At 43.6% G+C, this 17,568-nt stretch overlaps 6 protein-coding genes across 6 annotated transcripts; 5 read left to right on the top strand and 1 right to left on the bottom strand.

Annotated features, from left to right (window-relative positions):
- Positions 1-226: 226 nt before the first annotated feature.
- On the top strand, positions 227-1,434 carry V865_003923 (uncharacterized protein; the record flags this gene model as incomplete). The annotated part of the gene is made up of 6 exons (XM_066227710.1): positions 227-337; positions 410-566; positions 630-759; positions 831-967; positions 1,032-1,236; positions 1,308-1,434. The coding sequence occupies 6 exons, from the start codon at positions 227-229 to the stop codon at positions 1,432-1,434; spliced, it is 867 nt and encodes a 288-aa protein (XP_066083807.1).
- A 589-nt stretch (positions 1,435-2,023) lies between these two features.
- On the top strand, positions 2,024-3,737 carry V865_003922 (uncharacterized protein; the record flags this gene model as incomplete). The annotated part of the gene is made up of 8 exons (XM_066227709.1): positions 2,024-2,298; positions 2,394-2,441; positions 2,514-2,601; positions 2,669-2,754; positions 2,840-3,000; positions 3,102-3,171; positions 3,244-3,309; positions 3,371-3,737. The coding sequence occupies 8 exons, from the start codon at positions 2,024-2,026 to the stop codon at positions 3,735-3,737; spliced, it is 1,161 nt and encodes a 386-aa protein (XP_066083806.1).
- An 89-nt stretch (positions 3,738-3,826) lies between these two features.
- V865_003921 (uncharacterized protein) lies at positions 3,827-7,490 on the bottom strand (the record flags this gene model as incomplete). The annotated part of the gene is made up of 10 exons (XM_066227708.1): positions 3,827-4,133; positions 4,201-4,363; positions 4,462-4,614; positions 4,684-5,056; positions 5,121-5,439; positions 5,531-5,744; positions 5,821-6,115; positions 6,179-6,196; positions 6,260-6,671; positions 6,727-7,490. The coding sequence occupies 10 exons, from the start codon at positions 7,488-7,490 to the stop codon at positions 3,827-3,829; spliced, it is 3,018 nt and encodes a 1,005-aa protein (XP_066083805.1).
- A 1,555-nt stretch (positions 7,491-9,045) lies between these two features.
- Positions 9,046-11,895, top strand: V865_003920 (uncharacterized protein; the record flags this gene model as incomplete). The annotated part of the gene is made up of 6 exons (XM_066227707.1): positions 9,046-9,889; positions 10,012-10,173; positions 10,263-10,342; positions 10,420-11,127; positions 11,216-11,299; positions 11,368-11,895. The coding sequence occupies 6 exons, from the start codon at positions 9,046-9,048 to the stop codon at positions 11,893-11,895; spliced, it is 2,406 nt and encodes an 801-aa protein (XP_066083804.1).
- Positions 11,896-12,499: 604 nt separating this feature from the next.
- Positions 12,500-13,933, top strand: V865_003919 (uncharacterized protein; the record flags this gene model as incomplete). Its single annotated transcript, XM_066227706.1, has 9 exons — positions 12,500-12,556; positions 12,628-12,664; positions 12,746-12,837; positions 12,910-13,009; positions 13,116-13,271; positions 13,374-13,432; positions 13,515-13,574; positions 13,642-13,807; positions 13,884-13,933. 9 exons carry the CDS (start codon positions 12,500-12,502, stop codon positions 13,931-13,933), a joined length of 777 nt encoding a protein of 258 aa, XP_066083803.1.
- A 664-nt stretch (positions 13,934-14,597) lies between these two features.
- V865_003918 (uncharacterized protein) lies at positions 14,598-17,089 on the top strand (the record flags this gene model as incomplete). Its single annotated transcript, XM_066227705.1, has 12 exons — positions 14,598-14,878; positions 15,005-15,103; positions 15,178-15,237; positions 15,306-15,532; positions 15,615-15,717; positions 15,789-15,948; positions 16,014-16,111; positions 16,194-16,262; positions 16,328-16,489; positions 16,559-16,674; positions 16,732-16,787; positions 16,850-17,089. The coding sequence occupies 12 exons, from the start codon at positions 14,598-14,600 to the stop codon at positions 17,087-17,089; spliced, it is 1,671 nt and encodes a 556-aa protein (XP_066083802.1).
- Between the last annotated feature and the right edge of the window lie 479 nt (positions 17,090-17,568).

Raw genomic sequence — 17,568 nt, 5'->3', positions numbered from 1 at the left:
TCTCACGTAGAGTATCGATGAAGCGCTACTAGCATGGACGGACGTTTGGAAAAAAAGGTATATAAAGGTCTGGAAAGGATGGACTGACGATGAGATTCACTCACCCACTCAATCACTCAATCACTCACTCGAACGTTCAATCGGAGCTACTTATCAATCCAAGGAATCTATCTGACTTACCAACCAACCAAACAACCAACAAATACTTAACATAGTCGAATCCAAGATGTCTACCACACCTTCCAACCCCAATTACTCTTCACTCAGCAATATCAACTTTACAGGTGGTTTTCCAACTTCTGTTGATCTAGCTCCATCGATTGTATTTCTTGTTATCGTACGTCTTACTTCTCTTAACTTTCACCTGTTGAACCCGAAACGCTAACTGATGATTTGAATTCGTTGACAGTACGTGTTGGCAATTCCATTATTAGCTTGGCGATGGTTCAGGAAATCCGATCGAACATTACTTTTACTTCGACCAACACTATTCTTACTTTGTAGAATTGGTATGCTGGTCATCCGAGCTTATATGTCGAAGAACAGCTATGATGAAGGATTATTGAGTGAGCATATAATCCTCTTTCCACGTAAGATGGAACAGGCACTGACTAGTCTAACATTTGCAGTTGCCGAATTAATAATGGTCTCCATCGGATTCTTGTTCCTCATCGAACCCGTTATTGGATGTTGGCAACTCCAGATTGACTCGGATATGGCTAAAGAAGATCGACCAAGTTGGGTGCAAAGACTTTCTCGGTAAGTTCATCCTCACCCAAATCGTACTCTATCATTGGTCCTGATACTGATATTGTGATTGACGACTACAGGTTACTCAAGCTTATTCTTTTAGCTGCCATCGTAACGGCCATCGTAGGGTCATCGATGATTTCAAATGCCCTGAAGGATCAAGCCAAGTTGAATGCCGTCAGACAACTACGAGATGCCAGTAGTGTCTTATCATTCGGTTAGTTCCCTTGCCCTCTTTCCCAAGTATATGTATAAAAGCTAACAGTGCGATGAATGAACAGGTACCGTGGTAGTAGCGGCCCTAGCAGCGATCCTTACGTCGATCAAATTCTCTTTAGACAGAAGAGGTACATTCTTCATCCTTTCCGCAGCTGGATGCTTGATTGTAGTAGCTGCCTACAGGATGGTACAGACTTTTACTAGCGATCATGATGCTCCTGTCAACTCGAGAGTAGCATTTTGGATATTACAAATGGTATTCGAACTGTAAGTGTATCTTGACCATAGATTCAACATCCAATAAAAGGGGAAGCTGACTTGTCCGGACCCCGTTGTAGTATCGCATTTGGACTCATCTTGGGTATTTCAATTCCTACCTGGTTCCCAGGTGATAAAGGTAGAATACCAAGAAACAATACCGACGTAGAATCTTATAACATGAGGGAGGGTCAACCCAAATATTGATAGGCAGGCCAATTTCGTAATCGTACGACTCTTCAAATACTGTATCTGATCATAGATGATTGACTTAGAAAGGTCATTGTCGTTTCTTCGATCACCATCAGATCTCTTGTCTTCCACATTTCCCATATACACATATAGATATAAATTTCTGAGCATGTTACCATGACCATATTAAAATATCATTCAATATGAAAATGTATCTATAGAATAATTACTTGGTCATTCTCCTCGTGCTGAAAAGCTGTGAAACTTACTATCCGAGTTCTCTGGGATTCAGATACATTATCAACTGGCATCGAAATAAGCAATATTCACTGATCAAAAGGATTTCAGAGCTGTCTCGGCCTGAAATTGGACGATTGTATTTTCACTACTCTGCTGGAAGTGCCTCGTATAACATACTCGTACTGATGACCTCCACCAGCCAAGTCCATCGTCCATCAGAAATTTCAAAACCCAATATCCCTCACCTTCACTCTTGACTTGCCTCTCTTCATGTATCCGTCGTCTCAATTCGGTGAACAAAGATGTCGCGGGGTGAGTGTCCACTGACCAATAAGTAGCTCTGAGAGTTCTTGTCCGGCTGACGATGGTTTTTTTGTTAGCCAAGTCATTAGCATACGTTGATACGGTCTATTCGGCAGATTCCATCGAATGGTGTCCATTCGAAGGGTTTCAGGATACATTCGTTTGCGGGACTTATCAAATAGTCAAGCCTGAGGAGAATGCTGGAGTCAATGATCCAAAGGCAGAGGTGGTGGAAGGCGATGAAGATGAGGATGATGAGCTCGATGTCGAACCTAGTAAACCTACCCAGAGAGTTGGGAGGTTATTAGCGTATCAAGTGGGGGATGATGATACATTGTGAGTAGACAGAGTATTCATCACCGACGCTTCCAGAAGATCCGGATATGTGTAATTTACTGGATTGGATCTGATGTGGAATGACCCTGATAAAGGACCGAGATACAGAGGATCGAAACTCCTGCTATATTAGATACGAAATGGTGAGTCATCCTTCGCCTGTCTTTAACTTTATATATACATCACGTTATATATACTGATATACATGTGGATAGGTCACCTAAATTAGATAATGGCCGACCAGTATTGGGTGTAGCAGATGCCAAAGGACACATCACGCTATACGCCTTGAATACCGATACTGTGGGCTTCACCGACAACAACTTTCCTTGAAAACGTTTAGGTTCGCTGACTAGCTTAGGGATCATAGAGACGTCTGGTAGAGATACATCGGATAGATGTAGATGAAGAGTCCATATTATGTTTATCATTAGATTGGTCCAATCGTTTATACCAGTATGTCATCCATCACTTCCCGTCCGCTATAACAAGGAGAATTGTTCAAACGACTGGTTACTGATTGACGGTATACCGCTACTAGATCATCACCTTCATCCATCATCACTTCCCTTTCAAATGGCAATCTATCTCATATCATACCTACACCTACAGGATGGGAGGTAGAATTCAGCTGGAAAGCACATGATTACGAGCCGTGGATAACAAGTTTTGATAATTGGGACTCGAATACTGTATGGTCAGGTGAGTGGAATCTCAGACAGACTCTGCTGTAAAAACTACAATTATGTGTCACACCAAAAAAAAGCTAAAGAAGACTGATTTCGTTTACTTTGATAATATAGGTGGAGACGACTGTAAGTTGAAAAGATGGGATATACGAGAAACGTTTAGACCTACTTTTGTGAATAAGAAGTGAGCTACCGTCATCATCGGTCATCATCATGTTCGACTTATACTGATCCACCTAATGGCAATGCTCAATAGCTTCGATGCTGGAGTGACCACTATCGCTTCTTCTCCTCATACGGAATATCTACTAGCTGTGGGAAGGTGAATCCTCTTGATCCTTCTGAACTACTCAGGTCTTTCACTGATATATCGTATTGTGCAGCTACGACGAGAACCTACGTATATTTGATACTCGTCAACCCTCTCAGCCGCTTACGACAATCCACATGGGAGGTGGAATCTGGCGAACGAAATTCCACCCTTCCTCTGAACGTAAAGATCGGATACTAAATGCGTGTATGCACGACAATTTCAAGATTGTTCAATTATCCAACCATATCATGGACTTTCAACCGGAAGAAAATAAGGTAGGAGGTGAGATCATCAGGACGTTTGAAGATCACGGGAGTCTAGCTTATGGTGTAGATTGGTCAAGAGTACCTGAAAGAGCAGGAGAAGAAGGGAAAGAAGGGACATTAATTGCTAGTTGTTCATTTTATGATCATGCCATGCATCTGTGGAGGGGTTAACACCTCTACACGAGTACAAATACAACAAAATATAATTCACCAGAGCAAAAGTGATGTTGTAAAAATCAACGGATCAAAATCAAGTTCGATCAATCCTCCTCTTCAGCTTCATCTCCTTCATCTTGATCTTCCAAATCCCTTATGTCCTCATCATCCGAATCCCTCCTTATCACCTCATTTATCTTGCCATTCCCATTGTGGTTAGAGCTAGATTGGTCCTTTGTTGGAGCATCTTTGATTTGTTTCCTATACATGTCCGCAAATTGTTCGCTCGTCGTAGCTTGTTCCCACGTTTTGTCCTCTCGGATCTTCATAAACCTAGGGAACCTTATTGACAGACCACGCTCGGAACCTAGTTGGGAAGACGCAGCTGGATAAACAGGTGATAGGGTTATACTAGAGATATGATATCAACAATTCGCTCAGCCATCCCGATACATGCAGTGTCATAATAGAAACTCACTCGGCACCACGTATTTCCCATACTTCACAAGGCAAGAACCAGAAATCCGGTCTTAATCCACCTGTATCGTAGAAACCTAATGGCGTAGTCTTATTGCATTTTTCAGGTAATCCTTCAGGAGGGAAACGTTTAAGCAGATCTTTGTAAAACTGATCCGAAAATCCTGTTTCCACAATCAATAAAAATCAACATGGATCAGCTGACATGCTTTCACGATCACTGGCTGATTTATATTCATTTGATTTAGTTCAATTCACTCACCTGATATACACTTGCATACAGCTTCCAAAGCTCCAGATTCCGGATTATGACAAGCCAGTAAGATGGGACTCCACCATCCTGCTTTCCGGCCTTGTCCCCACCACGCTCCGATAGGGACTAGGTCGAGCGAATCGCCCAAACCTTCCAGGTAGTCTGGTAGCCAAACAAAGTAAAACGTCAGCTTCGGTCTCCTCATAGAGTTGTAGCAGATATACAACTCACCTTTCTTAACTTTCAACCATCCCTGACTTCGTTGATCAGGTTCATAGGTTGCAGGTAAAGGTTTTCTCTTCCCTCCTTTCCCTTTCCCTTTCTTAGATGGTGTATCACCCACATTGGAGGTATCATCTTCATCATCTTCACCTGTTAACCCTTCACCTGACTCTAGTAGTTTCACCATTAAGCCTTCACATTTTTGTTCTACCACTGATTCGAAGAACGCTTGCATTTCTGCTGGAACGTCTTGCAACGATGTGGAATCGAGCGAGGCTACATGGGCGAATCTCGCCAGAGTAGGGTCGGAGGGATTGGAAAATGGTTCAAACAAGGTACGGAGGAGATGACGTCGATGAGAAAATGGAGAACCGAGTAAAGGCTACATCACACCAGATCAAGTAATCAGACAAGTTACGAGGTTCGAGAAGGGTCATGATACTCACCTGATCGTTCAATAACATCAGATCAAAAGCGAAAACCCCTACTACAACCTTGATATCCTCGACTCTGACATCCTTCTTAGCCCTATTTGATAGATCTTGGAAAGTCCTATATGCTCCAGTATCCTTATCGACAGCTACGATTTCAGCGTCCATGATGAACGAATTTATCTGCGGTGTCTTGAGCAGGTCCTTAATACTTGAAGATGGTTTTGAGGCTTCTGAGGGGAAAGCATTGGGTTGAGAAGGCAGTGGACGTGTTAAAAGTGTTAAAATCAATTGACAGACATCTGGATATTTCTCGGTCATATCTTCGAGATGTCTACGGTCAAATCATTGACAGATCAGCTTATCGCGTCAAATCATCATATCCAGCATATATCGTCTGTTGGCGATCATGTTCCGTCACTCACCTGCTAAATAGCCTTACCCATACCTTCCCATCATCCCCCTGTACCCATCTCCCGCCACCATCATCTTCACCCTGCGGCCCATCAACTCTAGCATGTATCTGTACTCTCTGACCATCCAACTTGGCTTCAGCAGTGAATGGCAATGTACCCAGACGAGTGAACACTTCGTTGAGTGATCGGGTGATCGAGCCCAACATGGGTGATAGGGGAATACCTAAAAGGCCAACAAAATCAGCATATTTGATCCAATATTTGTATTTCAATATGATATGACGAATTGATATACTCACCAACATTTACCCCTACCCTGTCTTCCAGACCTATCAAACCACCATGGTCCAGTCCGACCACCAAATCACCATAATTTGGATGACGAACGTAGACCTTTCTGACAATCTTGGTAGCTTCAACGCATCTTTCTTCTACTTCCTCCCTTGCTGGATCGGGTTCGACCTTGGGTCGTGCAACTCGCTTCTGGCCCTTTTCGAGCTTTTGAGGAGGCGGAGGTAATGGTCTGACCGAATCGATGAGTTCTGCTGGCATATGGAGGAGGGCGGTGGCTCTTGCCAGTGCTGTAAGGAGGGTCTATGTGAGATCACGACAGATTAGCGCTGGACGTTCATGGTAGAAGACAAGAATTCCACTTACCAATCGCACTGCTCCGATCTGATTCATGCGTGATCATTAGCCGCTGTACGTTATAAATTAATCATGGTAGGATTCACTTACTCTCAGATTTCCTACCATACTCCTGACCAAAAACCTGACTTCTTCTCCTCTAGCCTGAACCATCAATTTCCTGACTACATCTCCTTTGATCCTCCCACTCTGACTACCCTTCACTCTGGACAGTCCCAATAATCTAGTATATACATCCCCAACAAGTAATGGTGAAGGTTTAACGAGTGTACGGAGGTTATTCTTAGCTTCGAACGCTACATCTCCTGGATCACCCCATTTATCCCATAATTTCTTGAGATCACGAGGTTGTAGGCCCGATACCGACATCACTGCCTTGTTTAGTATCTGCGATCCGACACCTAACTCGCAAGGTATGTAGTTTGGTAAGAGGTGGTTGGAGAGGAGGTATAAAGATGGCGGAAGGTCGATAGGCGATACTTTAAGTAACAGATGAAGGAAACTATAGGATCATCAGCATGGACAATTTGTGATAGCACTGGGCTGCTATGACTCACTTGGTCAATACTCTCACTATAAGTAATCTTGATCGAGTACTTGATACTTGTACGTAAACTCCCACAAGTATACTGTAAGGTAATCTATCCTTTGGCCATTTGGAAATATCAACTTCTGAAGGTTTGAACAGGAACGCGTCGGTATCGAAATCGATTGGATCGACAGGTTCAGCGGAGATGGAAGTGATGGTTGCTGATTTACTTGGTGAGTCCAATATTGGCTTGATATCATGTTCCGAGTCTGGTGGTGAAGGTGTCCGGAGAAGTGGTTTGGATTGACGAGGTGCGAATATAGATGCAATAGGTTTCGATTCTGTGCTCTCCTCCGTCTTGACCTCAGACTTGCCATTCCTGATGGGAGGAAGCCGGTGTGTACTTGAACAAGACCCATTGACACCTGTAGCTTCAGAATAAGGTGCATCCACAGGTACTACCTCATCCTCTTCTTCGTCATATTCTATGGTAGGACTAGCCTTTGCTTTTCCTTTATCAACCTTCTTTCCATCTTCCTCGTCCCATTCAGCCGCCAACTTCCTGGCCAGCTTCTCATCGTCCTCCTGGATCTTCACTGTAGTAGGCAAGTCGTCGTCGGAATCATCTATACTGATGATCGTATTATTACGCTGATGCCCGTTCGTTGCGACTTGTTTCGGCTTTGAAGGTGAAGTGAAGAAGTTCGCTATTGACGTCTGTTGTTGACCACCTTTCTTGGCTTTCTTCCTTGGCGGAGGAGTAGATGGTCTGACCTGACGCTTGGGTGCCATGATTGCAAGAGATCAATGTCCACGTATCAAGCTAGTTGTCAACGATCATTGCGCTGATTTCAAACAACTCAACCACTCAACCAACAAACATTGAATACTGAATCAACATTACCAGATCGCGTCGCAACAGTCGATCGGTGACATCACAAATCGAGGTCGATCGAAATGCCTCGTGCTTCTCACGTGGAGAGACCCCCTCAAACACCTCCGTCGTTTAGGTGGGAACTAACCTGTACACATGAGATGGTCCAAGCACTACTTAGTGTTTGTCGGTAGCGAACCGTTGATCCGTGCGTCTCATATTCAATAATGGTTACAAAGGATAGGGATTGCTGTGGCTGTGCTCGATGAACAGTGTCGGCGGTATGATCGGCGGTTTTTATTCCATAATATCCATGGGGAATGAAAGATATCGTGCACAGACCTATGGGATTGTGTCATTGTGCATGTACGCTGGATCCACAGATACTCGCACAGGACATGGAGATGTTAGAGTGGTGTAAGGTATCAGCTGACCACGATGGGAAGAAGATCACTCAGATCCTTGGATCACCCATCGATAAAAACTTGTCCGCCGTTATTGCCGTTTCGTCCGGAGATGAATCCTTTTCTCGTCCGTAAGCCGTAGTCGCTGCGCTGCAAAAGCACAACCTCCTCTGGTCTCCTGCAATCATGATACCTTGTGTTTTGTTGGAGCTTTGGGTTCAGCGATAAGTACTTTTGGCGCAATGTGCCATTCATTTGGGTTTTCGATGACCGAAGAGATCGCCATTTCATGATGAGCGACAACTATGAGAAGTGAAGAAGATTTGCTTCCGGATATGGAGATGGCGAATCAAGAGACCGATGCCAAGAGCGTCAAGTCCCACAGACTGCACTGCGACAACATACTGTAGCCTCACACTCCGTGACAGAGTCAGAGCTCTCTCTCGCTAATGGAGATGAAGACGTAGTCGAGGTATTTTGAGATACACTCGTTGTGCATTGGCTCAAGATGATCGATCTCTCGGTAATCTGAGCCAGATCGTGTTTCTTCTTTTTTTGCATCCGAGAATTAACGCATTTGGGATTGAATTGAATTGGCTAACTATTCGGGTAATCCGCTATTCGGTCATTTTACCACTTCGTTAATCTGCAGTTTTCTTTTCATGCCAAGTCAGATCAAGACTCTGTGTGTCAACTCCCATACTATCGACATCCATTCATCATTCGTCTCCATCTGTATCCCCTTCTCCGTATAATCCGTGCCGCCGCCATCGATATCTTAGTCCTTATCCTTTGATAGGAGGTGCTCAAGCTCAAAGTTGAGTCTAAAGAAGATCTAAGCTATATACTACACTCGTATATCCTATTTTTGTTCCTTATTCGGTCATCGGTTTGTCGCAACAATATAAAAAGCAAAAAGCATCCGAGCGAGAAAAGGAAAAGGCAGAGCAAAAGGGAATTGGAATCACAATAGCACATCAACAATCATCAACAACATACTACGAGTACCCAGTATACACTCTCACTCTCACTTCCGATCTCAGAGCTAGGACCCATCAACCAGAGCAAGATGATTAAAACAACCACTTCATCATCCTCATCTTCAACTCCCCCTCATTCTCATTCTCAATCACAACACAAACCTAAGACTTCATTGGATTTCATTTGTTCGCCTCATTCATCTTCGACTACGTCGACACCCGCTCCCGATAGTCCTTCGGCTAAGCGAGGAAAGGCAAGAGACGATTCACCCTCATACATGTCGCCAAGACCTTCATCACCACAACCTACTTTCGCCTTCACATCATCATCATCATCAAATATAATGACTAACGGTAATACTAGCAAAAAGACTTTAGAAAGTTTACCTAGAGAATTGTTAGCTTTAGTTGGTTTTTACTTGGTCATCGACGATGAACATGGCTCTGGGAAACAGGACGAGGTGAAGAGATATGATAAACATCCATCAAAATTATTACCATTATTATTCGTTTCCAAAACTATATACGAACAGATATGTTTCGATAACAACCCACAACTTTATACTAGATTGTTTAGAGCTACGTTCGATGTTCAAGCTTTAGATAGGAGATATCAATGGATGAAGAAAAACCTCACCAAACCTTCCCCCGCTTCCAACTCAACCAGCGATAGTAGTTCAACATCAACAACAAATGCGAATGCAGATTCTACAGGAAATTCAGCCATATCCAAACCAGATGGGAAGAACAGGAAGATATTCGATCTCTTTTCAGATCCTAGAAGCTGGGCGATCGATTATAGGACAAGATGGGAACAGTCATATAGGATGAGACAGGTATCGAAACAATCAAGAATTGAGATTCCCGGTATATGCGATAAAGAAGCTTATGTAGCGGATTTGTGGAACGTATGGTTCTTGTTGACTGAGAATGGTGAGTCTCGTCTTATCCGGCGTCCATCTGAACTGTTTTTGGAGAGGAAGTCTGCGTAAAGACGGTTCTCGGCTGTTCGGCCTTGCGAGTGGACGATGCGCTGACGTGTCACTTTTTGTTAGATGGTAAAAACACTAGGTTCCTCGATACCCAGTGCGACCTCCGAGGGTTCATCCTTGCCTTTTACAAAGAGAATTTGTTGAAAGAGTCATTGGTACCTGGATACCCGAGAGATACGGGTGATAAAGCTTTGGCTGTATGGTGTTGTCTTTTAGCTGGGATAGGTGAGTAACCAAGCTCTCACGCAATGTGAACTCCGAATCCTCTTTATGACGTATGGTCGATGCTGATTCTGGTCCATCGTGAATTGTAGACGACATCGGAGAAGATACACCCGCAGAGGTCGATGAGAAGATATTCATGCTCCGACCGTATGTGTTTGCGTGTGCCAAGGTGAGTTAGTGATGCTATACTCCCATAGACCATACACCTACCAACTGTGTTCGCTGACTAACTGTGTGATTTACCAGTACGACATCCACTACGCCCCATGGCATTATCGTAAACTCCCTTTCTGTCCACCAGGTTGTGAAGAGCATGAGACCGACGCCTCGATACGCATCAAAGCTATGACCTATAAGCGATTCGGCTATACCTGGAAGAGAGCTCCTCCGCATTTCGTTTTAGGAATTTACCTGGTATTCATGAGATTGTTGGAAAGACAACCTGAGAGGGTAGGATTGAAAGCTGGAAGTTCGACATTCTCTGCATCGCCCTTTGAAGCTGGTTTACCAAGTTTGTTTAGCATGTCTAAACTTATCCCATCGGTCGAACATGATAGGGAATGGCAGAGAAATACAATGTGTCAAGATCCACATACTTCCCCTGGCTTGCCAGCCTTAACATTCGCAAATCAAATTAAAGGTTTCTGGCGAGGTAAATTCCTCTTCTACGATTTTGATTTATATCGACAGATCTTAGCTGGGAATATGCGTGGGGTGTATACCGGAACATTTGCGGAACAAGCTGCTGAAATGGAGCTGTTTGAGACTATCATCAAATTGCCTAAGACCCAATTAGGAGGCAAAGGACCGCTTTTAGCTGCTGGATTCAAAGATGAGTTTGATGAGGATGGATCGGAACAGACCTTGATTAAAGATGGGTATGGGTATGAGCTGTCGAATGAAACGGAGGTGTTGGAAGAGGGTTGGACGAAAGAGATTCTGATCAGTGGAAGGGTGAGTGCGAAGTTTGTCCGGGATCGATAGAGTTTACTGTATACATCTGGCTAGACTCGCATACTGACTTGGGTTTATGATACTTCAGGCGAGGACGAGTTGGGGTTGGGCCAAGATGAGGGGAAGAGTAAGGTCGTGGGACGGTTTGGTTATCATGGAAATGACTTATTCGGTGAGTACCTTCGTAAAATCCACAAGTAGACTACTTGCTGATTGCTAATATCCTTCTTGAACCCTCAGCGTCACGTCATGGGCAGATGGATATGGAAAGGATACCTTCACACGGGTGGATACATGGTTGGAAGATGGAGAGATACATTCACAGCGGAAAACCTGAGGGGATATGAAGGTGCATTTGGCATGATTCGAGCTGGCGATCCCTTATACCCCGATCATTTCCCAAAGAGGATGGAAGATTCTTTAGGTGTTAATGCGAATGTCAATCATGGTCAATCTAGTAATTCCCAACAGCAACAACCGCAACAACAATCTCAGCCACAACAACAACCTCAACAATCTCAGTCGCAGAGAGCTCAGCAACTCGTACAGGCTTCGACCCCACCTTCGAGTTCCAATGGAAGCGGAAGTGGTTCTCGGACAGGATCCGGACCACATCACGGTCCTTCTCAAGAGGATCGGAGATCTTCACAGAGTCCTACTGCAGCTCAGCGGACGGAAGGAGAGGCAGGGGCAAGTGCGAGGAGAAACGGGGGTGGAGCGGGTGATGCCAAGGAGAATAACAGGGAAGGGCAGAAGGACCAGAACTAGGTGGAATAATTTTAAAAGCGGTGCTTGTCAACAAAACGCCAAGATTTGACTGTCCACTTGTCGTTGGGCTGAGGCCCTTGACGCTCATGCCTTGTAGTAAAATAGATAGTATAGCTATAGTATCTGTGTAGATGATGAGATGTAATTAACCATCCTTACACGTTCTCAATCCTCCCCAATTGCGTTAGTGTAGCTTTGTGCCGGTCACTCCCTCGGTATTTCTGAGATCAATCGAGAAGCTAAGGCTACAAAGGAAGCATTAAGCGCCGAGTCCCATACCGTAGAATCTAGAAACACGGCGCTCTGATCTTCTGGGCTGTTTATCTGATGTATAAATCTGGGAATGTTTAGATAATCCTACCCAGAAATGTGGAGGTGATCGAGATAGATCAGGATACTGCATAGGTTAATCTGTTAAACCCATTTCATGACGTAGGATCTGGATTCCGTATAAATAGTGAATGGCAGTTGCATCGACCATTCAGACAAAGGGATTTGTTCTATCCATATCGATCGTTGAATAACATATTATACCTTCAAGATACATCAATAAAGTATACCTATATCCTATCCTTTATATAAGTGAAAGTCCAAGTAAAGTAAAATGGTCTGGCAAGTGGATTTGAAAGGAAAGACGATCGTAGTCACTGGAGGCAACCGAGTGAGTGCAATTATCGCATCAAAAGTGATCTAAAAGCGCTTTGTACTGATCGACGAGTAAATGGGTGTTAGGGGATCGGTTTAGCAATCAGTGAACAAGTTGCTCAAGGTGAGTACAACCTTCACGCTTGTCACTTGCCAATTCCGGCACCAGAATGGAGTGTTGGTCGATTAAATGATCGTCTTCTAGCCGGTGCACATGTCGCCATCATCTACCGATCGAGTAAAGATGCCCCCGAAGTAGCCAAGAAGATCTCCGAGAAGTACGATGTACATTGCGAGGTACGTCAATCTTCGTTCTTCATCCTTCCTACGTAAGAGAATACCAAAAAGATAGGCTGATATCTTGTATAGGCATACCAAGCGGATGTGGCTGATCAACAAGCTATAACCGAGCTATTCAAGAAGATATACTTTGATGTTGGACCTATCGGAGGTGTAGTTTGTAATGCAGGTAAGTTGACAAATTAATCCACCAATCATCTACTACTGCTAGTGCATCCTTATCCTGGTAATTTCTTTGTCTTTGTTGTCGTGAAGCTGATAGGGATTGTATTTAGGTATAAACTACAAGAAAGACGCTTTGGAATATACGAAAGAAGATTTCGATAATCATTTTGGACCTAACGTATGGGGTGTGTTCACTTGCGCTCAAGCCGCTCAAAAATTATGGAAACAGCATGATTATAAGAATGGAAGAATCGTTTTCGTCTCTTGTGAGTTGATGGGACTCAATCATCTCATAATACAGGCAACCACACTTTCTTCCTTTCGAGACAGCAAGAAAAATTGACTCGGGTGTTTTGATACGTCCGTAGCTGTATCTGGGACGATAGCGAATAAGGGCGAACAGCAAGCTCTCTATAATCCCACTAAGGTGAGAAATGTCTGCTTTTTCATCTGCCTCTCTTCCATCCATCGATCTGTGACAGTACCTGAACGTTTTTTCGCTTCAACAGGCAGCCGTCAACTCCCTTGCTCAGACCTTGGCTATGGAATGGGCACCACAAGGAACTCTTGTACGTTGTATCATTTCCCTTCATTGTCTGATAAAATCCTTTACTGATTTTCCACTATGCACCTTAGGTCAACGTCCTTTCGCCTGGATACGTACTTACCGATATGAACTCCAATTTGAGAGATGACAAGGAACTTAGGGAAAAGGTAGCTTCGGATGTCATGCTGAACAGGATCAGTGAGCCTTACGAACAGGCCGGTACTGCTGTGTTCCTCTTATCAGATTATGCTTCATGTGAGTTAACGCTTTCCAGTATCATCTATATGCCTAAAGTTGCTAATTACTCTGTTTTGGTTCTTCGATGGAATAGATATCACTGGAACCCAACTGATCGTAGATGGAGGTTTACACCATTGGTAAAAAAAATACATAGTTGTTGGCAAGTAAAATGCATATGAATGAAAGTAGCGAAACGAATGCAACTCTGGGTGACAGAAGCGACCAATTGAGATGTCCGCTTGGATCCTGTTCTGCCATCCATAGACCTCCTGTTCAGGACGATGTTAAGCTACCTCCGGAGACATGGCTATGTCATCACAAGTGGTATGAATGTTGCTTATTCATCCTACTCCTGTACTTATTGATACCATCGGTGATTGGTGTCAGGTCTTGATAAACGAGGTGATTTTCCGTACGTACTTGCTGACTGGTACGGTATGATGATGTCTTTAACTGTATGTATCGTTTGCTGGAATCGATTTTATTTTTTTCCTTTTCCCATTTCGGCCGTATGTACTGTACTGGTAGTAATGATCGAATTCGGGTTCGACCGATGAGCTTAACTAGGAGATAACCGACACCGTGAGATCCGGAGTAGGGAGGAAATATAAATAGCCATGCGGAGTATGATGTGATTGATGATCTCCTCGGAAACTCGTATCTGCTGTAAAACATCCTGTCAACCTCTTAGACTATCATATATGTGAGCCAAAAGGTAAACAACCGGAATCAACATTACGAAGTCACTTACAACCCCGAGATAGAACATCCTATCTTTCCAGTTCCAAGAAGCCTCCTTTGGACCATGGCCGAAACGAGGGCGGACGAAGTTGGCCTGGAACGCTCTCTAACTACGCCCAATGACCTACCAACAACACAGAGATCATCCAGTCCGAATGGTCCTATCGAAAGCGAAAATGATCAGCATCCCATCATCCTACCTTCCGATACGCAGACTCCACAGTTTCAAGATTTGAATCATGTCCAAACGAATTTCACTACCGCGTCGAATAAACCGTATTCTGTGTTTACAGATGGACAGAAATGGTTTATAGTGATTTTCAGTGCTTTGGGAGCTATATTCTCGTGAGTGTTTGTGTCAATCTCACAAACTGAACTTCCCATTATTCCTATGATTGTTGTCCCAGAAAGAACGAAGAAACGGATGTACCTTATTTGCTGATGCGTAATATGGCATGGTATATGTTGCAGACCGATCTCAACGAATATCTACGTACCTGCTATACCAACATTGGCGAAAGCGTTTAATACGACTACTGAGAAGATTAATTTGACGGTTACGATATACTTGTGAGTGATCCACGTCTAGTAACTGAATGGTCTTATGGAAAGAAGCTTATAAGCGTATGGGTATGGGTATGTAGAGTATTTCAAGCTCTTACACCTTCTTTATGGGGTTCAGCGGGAGATTCGTTCGGAAGGAGGTAAGTAGATTTATCATCCATCAAGTGGAATTCCATCAATAAGCTTACTCTGATAATTTCGATTATAGACCCGTTTTCATACTTTTATTATCGATATACCTCTTATCATGTATCGGAACGGCCTTATGTCCAACGTCAGCATATTGGTTATTGATGTTGATGAGGGTATTACAAGCTAGTGGAGGCTCCGCGTTAATAGCGATTGGTACAGGGGTAGTAGCGGATATAGCTATGCCACATGAAAGAGGAAGGTATTTGGGTTTGTTCAATCTTGGTACGACTGTTGGTCCTGCTCGTAAGTGATGAACTGTCTATGTTCTTCATGCCGTATGATTGAAATGCTTGCTGATCGGTCCATGATTCATGATATTCTATAGTTGGTCCACTGTTAGGTGGGATTTTTGCGTTTACGCTGGGATGGAGATCGATCTTTTGGTTCTTGTGTATATTTTGCGCTTGCGTATTGATACCTATGATCTTGTGAGTTAATTTGACTATTATGAAAAAACGAACATGACATTGCAGGGAGATTGATACTGGCTCATTATCAGCTTCTTCCCTGAAACACTACGTACTCTAGTTGGCGATGGCTCCCTTCCTCCACCTCTGATCAACTGTACACCCGCTGCACTGATGCGAAGGAAGAGGGAATTGAGGGAATTAAAAGAGAAGGGTGAAGATCCAGAACAGATGACTTCAAAACGTGTTAAAGTGAGTCATTCCACCTCTTTTCGATAGTAAGCGATCTTTGTGCTTATAATCATTCTTATGGTCAGTTCAACCCATTAGCATCGTTTTTGTTGTTCTTGGAACCTGAGATAGCGTTGATATTCACTTGGTCATCTTTGTATTATGCCTTTTGGTATGCCATCTTGTGAGTTGATATCATCTCTTTACTATCAGGTATGACTATCGATAAGACGCGGAGTGCTGATTATACGAGTGGGAACTATCAGAACCATCTTTACTACGCTCTTGGAAGATCAGTACAAAGTCAACGAAGTTGTCATTGGTCTATGCTATTTGTAAGTCTGGTCCATCTTATATTCGCAGCGACAGATAGCAAGGCCGATGCTGATTGAGTTGTTAGACCCGGTGGTGTCGGAGCGGGTATATCGGGATTCTTGACTGGAAGAATTATGGATATCTTCTACCAGAAAGAGAAGAGACGTGTTGGTGGTGATCATCGTCATTGTCCAGATGATTTCAAATTGGAAAAAGTCAGGTTTATGATTCTACCTTATCATATTGGGTGAGTTGATGTCACTTCCAGTCATTTTGTGTGATGTTGATGCTGATGCTGGGCATTTTGCGTGTGTAGTATATTGCTTGCTGCTACGATAGGTTTAGCATGGTCTACTCAGACCCATACGCATATTGCTGTACCGATTATTCTGAACTTCTTCATTGGTATTGGAACGGGTTTCCTCACTACAAGTAAGCTCGATAAACCGGATTGGAAAGGTTGAAGCTTATGGACTCATTGCTTTACAGCAACTATATACGGCATTGATTTATTTACAGGTCAAGGTGGAGCCGTCACAGCTACAGTGAGTTATATTTTGTCACTCATCTTTGACATTGAATCAGGCCACTGATATATGCTTGATAGTTCAACTTGATCCGATGTGCTTTGGGAGCAGTGACTACATCGACCGTCCAGTTGATCGTCAATCGTATGGGGTCGGGATGGTGCTTCGTCCTACTAGGCGGGATATGTCTACTTGCTACGCCCATGCCGTTTGTTATCCTCAGGTATGGTCCTGGGTGGAGGCAGAAGAGGCGAGAAAGAAATGAAGAACAGAGGTTGAAGGAGACTAATGCTCGGAATGTTACTGCTTCGACGAGGTGATATTTCATCGGTCATAGATATGTAGCTTAGATAGGTATACTTGAGGCCTTGTTGTACTAACAATATTTACGAGTTGAAATGCATGGTACTGTACATCCACATGCAGTCGAAAATACGAAGAACGACGGTGTGCCACTTGTATGTGTGGATTGTGGATTGTACGCACAGACCGTCCGAGATGAGGTAATCCATCCGATTCATCAGATCAAATCAACGTGACTGCCTTTGGGTCGATATGATCAGTACCGTATGCTGTAAACTCTCGCAATTCCTCACTTTGTTCTCTTTCGACCTTTCTTCATCCATCTTCCTCTTGGCAATCGTGTTATATACCCACACCTCCCCCTCTTCTTGATGGAGAACAATCAGAGAGATTCTTGATCGATTCTCTTGTATATACACTACGTGCTGTACATTCATATCCTCATATTTCACAGCCGGACACGTTCATACCGTTCACTTTTCATAGACCACTCCTC

This window comes from Kwoniella europaea, chromosome 1, assembly GCF_036810445.1.
Source record: "Kwoniella europaea PYCC6329 chromosome 1, complete sequence".
Classification (NCBI taxonomy): Eukaryota; Fungi; Basidiomycota; class Tremellomycetes; order Tremellales; family Cryptococcaceae; genus Kwoniella; species Kwoniella europaea.
Note: the sequence above shows the minus strand (reverse complement) of the source record. Positions and strands in the feature narration are given on the sequence as shown.